Genomic DNA, 9,387 nt, shown 5'->3' on the forward strand with positions numbered 1-9,387 from the left:
GCAATTTTGTGGACATAATTCAGATTTTCTTCCAAGCTTTCCTGATTCTGCACTGCCTTCGTTACCAGTACAACTTTTCTCACATCACACTGAAGGGTGTTTTTAGACAATCAGTGGCTTGTTTGACAATGACAAATTTCGGATGGTGGATAGTGGATACGTTCTTTGCTTTGAAGTATCACCTCACGCACGCAGAGATGTTTGAATTTTATGGAGAAGAGCTTTGGGGCCTGATCACACATTTCGCATACCCTCTGATCCCGTTCTTTCGCTTTCAGTGCGCGATGCTCTTTTTGAAAATATACCAGTCGGTCATGTAACACCAGCAAGTTGACAGGCAGTTACAAAGCCATTGCCGGATCAATGGCATTCAGAATGTTGATAGGGCTTCTTTTTTTTTTTTTTTTTTTTTTGCCTCCCTTCACCCTTGTGAAGTGGTAAATATATAAATTTCAAATTTTAACATTTACTGTTTGAACAAGAGTAAATGTAGTTTAATTTGGGAGGGAAGGCTATCTCAGATGAATAGTGTAATTTATTTATTTATTTATTTTGACATTAGGTGCCCTAATAAATATGTTTAACATACCCCAGGTAGAAGTAAGGTTAACAGGCAGGAATAATTAAGGTCGGTAATTTGATGGAATATCGTATGTATGTGATTTGACCTTAAACAATAAATGAAATCAGGCAACATGAACATTGTACATAATAGTCAGTAATTGGTAAAAAAAAGTAGTTATGTGATTTGACTGGTCAAGGCATCCAACAAGAATATAAATTCATAAAATGACGCTGATCGTGGTCGACAAAACCCTTTTTATTTGCTACATTTATATTCCCTTTAAAAAGACAAAGATGAGTTACAAGCACGTTCTTTTCTGCATAAATATCAACATTAAATATCCTGTTTTAATCTGTCTGATTGTTAGAGTTCTCTATTGTTTCAAGTTTTTGAAGTGTCTTTCATTCCCGTATCATCATTTAAATGGCCAGTTAGTCCAGAAGACAAATATCGTGAACAGTGGCTCCCACGGGATAGCTCCCTGAAAGTATACAAGAGGCCCGTAAGTGTCATATGAACTTCTCTTCCTTTAGCTGTATGTGTGCCTTGAATTTACTCATGTTCCACCTTGATGCTGTATATTTGATCATAAAACAATTTACACAGCCAGATGGCAAACGCTTAATGCCTCAAAAATAATAATGAATGATAAGAAGGTCTTTTAAAATCTTAATTCTTAATTCTCAAAAAAACACCCTTACCTATCTTGTCGAAGTACATCTGACGCCCTATTTCCAGGTACTTCTCACACAAACTTAAGAACGCCCCGGATGCCTTGTACGTCTCCAACGCCTCATTCCACCAATCAATGGCCTCGCTGCCTTTCTTGGTCATAAGGGCGGTACCGGAAATGCACTGCATGTCGGGATCGGTGCCTGCTCCGGCTGGGTTGATGATGACGAGTTCTGCGCTAGCTGTGTTCAGTGCATTGTTACTGTTGAATAAAGCGTCTGCCTGGAAAAGCAGTGACACCCTGTTAGGATTAGTGAACATGTACATATAAGGTTTCAGTGGAAACTCTAAGGCATAGAAAAAAAACCAATCTCATTTAATGTATAAATATGCAGTCCCCGTTAAATGCCGAGATACTGGTATCTTTTTGAATTTTTTTCCAAAATGAAATTTTCCTTATTTATTTATTTATTTATTTATTTATTTATTTATTTATTTCAAAGACTTATAAATGTGGTGTAGAAAGTGCAGCCCAAAATACATTAATGAAAACTGACGGACAATCTACTTGGGCCAAACCGAGTCCCATTTGCGTGACGGACCGACTTTTTCATAAATAAACAAATAAATAAATAATTAAATAAATAAATAAACAAACAAAAATAAATAAATAAATAAAAGAGAACACTGTGAACGTGATATTGAGAACAAGGGACTGATAACTGGATTTTGTCTTTCATTGACGTCACGGAAAAGGTGTTCATTGTCACACACGCACACACACACACGCACACACACACGTCTGAAAGCGTTCACATGTTTAGGTTTGAAGGTGAAAAACTTAAAAAGATGACATGCATTAGGCCTGCAATTAAGGGTACTTGAGCCAAACGGGCAACTTTCTTTACTGATATTATTTAAGCAGAGAAGAAGTATCGCATGATCGACTTACTTCACCGCTTTCAAGGGCCTCCATCCCTGCAGCGTGTCCATTTACGAAGATTGCCTCAAAACCCGTCACGCCATGGTTTATGAGGCACTGGGGTGAAGACAACTGGCCCCCAGCAAACGCTAGAAAATATGAATAATATAGATATACTTTGGCGGTCTTGGAGAATAATAAATAGATAAATAAATAAATAAATAAATAAATAAATATAACAAAACACTGAGTCTGTGACATTGAAGACACAAGACTAAAAAAAATAAGTGCTGGGTTTTGTCCCCTTTTTTTCGTAGCTTTCTTTTATTATACAATTCTTCTTTTTATTATTATTCTAATCATTATGATCCAATAAACATATCTAGTTAGATTTATGTAACGGACGCGCAAAGCAGGGTTCTATAGTATAAACTATAAGTAGGGTACAGGTATATGTCATTAAAAAGTTCCATCTCTAGTATACATATATGTACATGTGTATTCAGTCTCATAGTGGCATTTGGTCTTTAATTTTCAATTGCAGCAAACCTTGACAAGAAGAAAAAACATTTCCTCATCATCAAAAAACACGAAAAAAATTTTTATTGATATTATCATTTTAAAATTCTGTTAGTCCCTCTTAATCACACATTTAGTCTGACCGAGAGCAAATGACAACTTTTAGGCCGGTGTTTAATCTATTTTCACCTACCAAGAAAAAGCAATATATATACAAATCCGATCACATAAAACACACCGTTTTAAAACAAGGAAAAAAGTTGCTACTGTTTTATGCTTTACTTACACTATATTTTCGGACCATTGCAAATAATTTATGCTGATTTAGTTTATACTAAATAAATGCAGATATTAATTAACAATGAGCCCTTTTGGAGAAACTGTCGCCTGTGTAGAAGCTGTTGTTCTAGTTAACCTGAAAATCCACCTACCGACTATCTTCCCAGTCACGTTCTGTGTTTCAACCAAAGGACTGCTTGGCAGGACCATCATGTTGGATTTCAGTGGTGAGAACGGATTGGAGAACTCCACCTGTTGTTGGCGTTCTGTGGTGATGCCGAAGCCAAAACAGCCGTCAAACCAATCTCCCATCAGACCTGTGTTTGGAAAAGAATTTTTGTCAAAATGACAATTTCGTGCAAATTATTGTTTAAGGCTGAAAATGGAAGTTGGACTATCGACTAAGGACATTATCAGAAACGAAGTTGGAAGAATATACACTGAATTTCCATGCCCTGGTCATTTTAATTTAAATTTCCTATAAAATAGGAATTATGATTTTTCTAAATCGCCTTACCTATTTCATGGTGTTTTGAAATTGGCAGATAAATAGCTTCACTTACCAAGATTTTATTTATTTATTTATTTATTTTAGGAAGATTATTTCTAGATACTTCGACACGTTACATTATGTTCAATGTTTATAGCCACACATCACCAGCACCACTATCAGGTAATGTGGAATTCAGTGAAATGTTTTTACCTTCGCCGGCTATATTTTCTCCGTTAGGGCCAGCTTCCATACACTTCTGCACCGGTATTGTTGTGTAATCACACTCCTTTTCAGCTATCTCGCAAACTGAAAGGAAAAAATGATGAGATATTACATATGCAAATGGCAAGGGGAGAGAGAATTTGTTTCAAGAGAAAATCACAAGAGAGAGATTTCAAGATCAAACAGGATACACATTCGCTACGTATAGCATAAAAATAAGGGCACCATCATTTATATGTTTGTGTGCTCATGTTTCAATATTGATCTTTGAAAAAAAAGAACCAAGATGTTTCATATTAATGCCTACCAGTGGTTACACACACGCTTCACACACGCGTCTGTTTCATAAAAAGGTATACGTAGTATAAGTCAGGGACCAAAAGCTTGCCCTTTTTTTAAGGGCTTGATTTAGCCGACTAGTTGAATCTCAAAAAGTTTCTTTTAGGGTGGCTTCTGTTTTTATTTTCTCTTTCAATAAGTCTCTTTTGAGCAAGTTGTGATTTCCTGGTAACAATAATCCATTTAGATGTACCAATAATATTTATGTGAGTCAATTTTTCATTAAAGCTTTCAGGCTAATATGGCATAGTTGGTTATTTGATCTTATTAGCCTAAGCTTAGCCCGGAAATAATATGCATGGCATAACAATTAACCAAGTACCGGTAGGCCTACATGTACATCTCTGGATTTATGAACACATGTTGTTTCTTTTTTAAATATTAGTCACATTTTGTCCGACGGAAAGTAATTTGCTTAACTTACCTGCCTGCAGAAGTTCACGGTAAAGCCCCGTAAATTCTCCAGAGGAATTTCTGAAAAAAGGTGACATCTTAAAACACACACCTTTTCTAGCTTTGCGTGAAGAACAGTTACAATGCTTCCTACACTGTGAAGTGCACTTCATCATTGCAGTGAAATCACTTGTTGATAAGTACGCACGCGCACATCACCCGCGAGGACACATACATACGTGAACTTTTAAGTTTCTATTCGAAGTGATATATACACAAACATGTACAAAGCCAGATACACTAAAATGACAAAATGTGAGATCTGATATCAAATATGTCACTTCAGCAAATCATTGAGAAGTTTTCAGCAACACCCCAGCACTAGTAGACTATTATCACATCTATCACCAAACTCCAATTAATGTACGACATAAACATGATCAGTGTGCGTGTGTGTGCGTGGGTGGTTGTTTGTCTGTGTATGTGATCAATATTACTACCTTCACTCTTGTCTGCTTAGTAAAAACTGCGTTAGTCCTTGTTTTCTACTTTAAGTACATTGCAAAAGTGCAGGTATATTCATTATTCAACAAGGAACTGCCGCAAACATCTATGTGGGTTATGGGAAGAAAAGAAATGCACGCAACAGAATCTCATAAACGTTCCCTTTAAAAAGAGCATGAAAAAGACAAGGACTTACAGGTACGACAGCGGAGGGGGATAGATTGGCATTTCAAACACCCATACCTATAATATAATATAATATAATATAATATAATATAATATAATATAATATAATATAATATAAAATAATTTTTCACTTTTACTCTGACGGTTTACAATGGGCATCAATTGTGATAGCCCGAGGTCTTGCGAATTAACGCAAAATCAAGCCAGATTTTGAGGGATTTGAAGGAGAGTTTGATCGGAAATTATTTTAATAGTACCCAAGAATCATAGTAGAGACTGTTAAATCTTTAAAATGATGTACAATACTAAATTATAATATTGTTGCTGTGATTGCAGTGAGACCGAATATACATGCAGGTACATACATTTGTAGAAATAATGCTTTATTTAAAGTCTTAAAAGACGTTAAGGGATGACTTTACGTGCACTGTCTGTAGATATACTAAAGTACATGATAAATTCTGGTAAAATTTCACTACTTTCAAACACTACACTACCATTGGCGGATTTGTAGCTAATTTACGTGAAATGGTAGAAGTGGCAAATCCACCCTCTCCCACTCCTTAAAAAATACCATACTCATACGATAATCAAGTACATGTCCGTTTGTATCCATGTGTAACGTTCTTACCTATTCGGTTAGATACAAATAAATTATTTATTTATATTTACTTATTTATTCAAAATATTTAAATTAATTTATCTTTTTTTGTTAAAGCACTCCCTCAAAATATCTTGACCCGCCAGCGGTATTTTAAAACATAATTTATAAATCGGAATATAATGATGCTTTAATCACGTTCGATGACTACACGACCTTTCAGTTGATAAGAACAGGTTACCTTGGGTGGCTGAAGAGGGCATGGCGGGGGACCAGGCGGCGCTCTTCTAACACTTTCGCCTTGTCCGACCACAGCAAACAGGAAAACCAACGTGGAAATCTGCCCCAGTAGAGATAAATTAGAGTATGTGTTGTGAAACATGTTTTGCATATTATGTACGTTAAATTATAAATATAATATAATATAATATAATATAATATAATATAATATAATATAATATACATGTAATTTGGGGCAACAATGCCAGAAAATTACTATCTATCAGTGATTCAGCGTTCTTACTACATTAATTGCAATATTGAGTCAAATTTTGAAACAAGAAAGAAGGAAAAAATGTAATGGACGTTGATTTTATATAGGAAGGCGGCAATTCAATAATAATTTACCATTGTGTGCTAGCTGATTTTATACAAGTGTACTCTCGTCTTTTGCACAAAATGGCAAGTCCTTCATTGGCGCAACTATTCATAAGACACCCATATATTACATGAACTCTCAAAATGTGACAGTTTGTTACCGGGTGACTTTGCCGAGGGACAATGCTGTTTATATATGATATGGAAAGAAACATGTGGGCACAATCCACTTAACTGTATGGGTAATATTACCACAATAACCACATACTATCAATGTGCATATTAAAGATACGCTCCTTAATGCATGTGTTTGTAAATCCCCCAAGTTATATTTTAGCCTGAAAAGCTTCTTATATTTCCAAATTCAGATATTGAAGACAATAAAATCATTTAAATAAAAGTTTATCTGAAGCGTAATTAGTGTCGTTATTATTTTCTCAGCTTTGTCAGATAGCCATTGACAGCTCTCAACGTCTGTATTTACACACCACAAGGCCGCGATACAGTTATTTAGAAAAATCATTTTGAATAAAAAATGGTATAAGACAGGGACTTGTCCAACAGTGATTTATGAGAAAAAAAAAGAAAAACTCTTTTTTAAGGAAAATTCATTTTGGCGGGTAAATCTTGTCGAGAGTGCCTTAAAAGACACATATTGGACGTAAGGACCTCATGAGGCAAAAGTGTCATTTTCCTGAAGTTTCCAATCCTTTTCTCCTTAATGAACAAGGACGTACCACATCCAAACATTTTCACAAAATTAGGATCCATAAACCTGTGTGTATGTCTAAGTTCTAGTTTTTGACCCAATCTCTTAATGGAGATGAAAACTGGTGAATTTCACTCATGACAGTCAAAATTAAATTGCTAATAAAGAAGAAATTTACCCAAATTCACGGAGCTTTTCCTTTGTAAAATAAAGATTAAAAGCATGAAAGCATTAAAGTATTACATCAATTTTAAAATGCATTTCGCAAATCTTTATATAGAATTTGAAATTGAAAAACAATGCGAAATCAAGGTACAACGGTGACAGGTTATTCACAATAACTTTCCTATTTTAGGTTTAATGTTACTGTTATTTGGCGAAATGGCACACATTTGCATTCGGTCCTTAACCCTCTACCTGGGTCATAGAGAGTTTTGCGCCGTATATTCACAGATATTTAAGTGGCTTATCTTATACAAATCACTCTACTATGAGAATTTTGGCGTCGTCGCCCTGTTAGCATCTGGAAGACAGTTTCAGTCCTTTACGGCAGGGTGGATGATAGCCCGCGGGTGGCATGTTGCGTGAGGGCGCAAGCACGCAAGCAAACATTGATCGAGTAATTGTCAGTAAGAAGATTAAAATCAGCACTGGGATATATGAAACCTCTCATCATATTATTCTGTTGAAAAGGATGAACTCTGAACTGCCAGAAGGGAATGAGTAGCTTCGGGAAGTGAAAGCGATAGAGGGTGAGAGTTGATGTAAAATAAAAATAAAGAAATCCGAGAAATTTTTATGGGTAAAAGAAGCAAATCAACCAGATGATGAAAACAGTCGATTTCAGAGAACGGCGTACTCTTCAAACTCAAATGAGACAAATGTACATACTCAAAAAATCAAGCAGAATTCAGCACGGACTTACCTTTGCAGTATTCATCTTGAATGTCATAAACGTCTGCCTGAAATGCATGATGTGCGTCTTAATACCTATCCTCCTGATTATGCAAATTACCTACGTCATTGATATCATCCCTGTTCTTTGGTTAGATGAATCATCACACCAAGTCCAATTCAATTCCAATCTGCATGTGTCACATTGACATGGCTTTTTAAAAGTAAATACATTGAACTCCACGGTTCGCATAACATGGAGATTTTGAGACGGTAAATTATGTTGGGATAGCACCGATCAGAATGAAGAAATCCGTTCCGCAAGATTTTCTGGAATTAAACGATAACTGGAGTTCTGAAAAGCGCAGTATATGAACTACCAGTACAATAGTTCACTTGTACCATTTATCGGATTTACGTTGCACGTGATAAAAAATGAAATTGTTTTTCAAAAAGGATATCTTGTAATATATGCTGACAGTAAACACACATTTGTTCCGTTCACACTGTTTCATGTATGTTGACGAGTACTTGTTAACGTCCCCAAAACATTTGATTTTCTATCCTCAGACCATTCGCCCTTCTGCCTGTTAACACATCCTCACTCAGAAAAGACCTACTTGACTGCACCTGCACCCATATTTACGGGGTGTATTCCAAATATGAATGATTTACTTTTAACAGGAGCATATAAAATGTTGCAATCATGACATGGACCGCATGTGCTAGTTGTTTGTGATTTCACCACTTTATTGAATAAAAGCAGAATTTACATACACTTAACAAACCGATCATAAATCGAATATTTTAGATGGAAAACAACGACGAGGAAGCACCCACGTTATTAATACATATTAAACTATACGAAAAATAAATAATGTCCCCAATAAAAGCCCTATTCTCAAAACCATGGGTGTAATTTCCGTGTCGTAATAACATGACGACCACGCTGCAGCCATGTTTTAGCATAGAAACTAAGGGACGTAGTGATCAACTTTCCTCAACATGAACACTTCAAGGTGACCTTTTAAGACTTCATTTCATCTTCATTTCAAGCTGATACAACACGTGAAATAAAAAGCCAGATGCTGATCACTACTTATATAAAATTAAAGAGCACTTCAAAGGCTTTCTGCTGGCATGCATTGCTTCGACATTTAAAATATGTATTAACTTTCGGTAACACTGGAAACCCGTCCATCTCTCTGGAAAACAGAGTTTATCATATTCTCAATACAAATGTGTCACTCATTAAACTTTACTTACAAGTACTACCGTTTTTAAAGACTAGCATCACTCGATTACAAAACTGTGACAACAATATACCAGTAAAGTTTAGGAGTTGATGTTTTTAGTCATCCAGTCAAATTATGGCTCATTCCCATATTGGTCTGCTTAGATCGATCAAACTCTATGGGGACTCCTGCGGAGTGCAATTGATTTAACAGATTAACACGCCTCCTACTGTTTTCCGACGCACTCGTATAATCGC

General features: G+C 35.7%; 1 protein-coding gene across 1 annotated transcript; it reads right to left on the reverse strand.

Moving 5' to 3' along the window:
- Positions 1-802: 802 nt before the first annotated feature.
- On the reverse strand, positions 803-7,963 carry LOC106181478 (uncharacterized). Its single transcript, XM_013565860.2, has 9 exons — positions 7,927-7,963; positions 5,937-6,035; positions 5,105-5,151; positions 4,436-4,485; positions 3,661-3,756; positions 3,110-3,274; positions 2,190-2,308; positions 1,267-1,519; positions 803-1,046 (listed from the first exon to the last, which is right to left on the reverse strand). The coding sequence occupies exons 1-9, from the start codon at positions 7,951-7,953 to the stop codon at positions 997-999; spliced, it is 906 nt and encodes a 301-aa protein (XP_013421314.2). The 5' UTR covers positions 7,954-7,963; the 3' UTR covers positions 803-996.
- Between the last annotated feature and the right edge of the window lie 1,424 nt (positions 7,964-9,387).

This window comes from Lingula anatina, chromosome 5 (genome assembly GCF_051362555.1).
Source record: "Lingula anatina isolate TDL-2025a chromosome 5, LinAna3.0, whole genome shotgun sequence".
NCBI lineage: Eukaryota > Metazoa > Brachiopoda > Lingulata > Lingulida > Lingulidae > Lingula > Lingula anatina.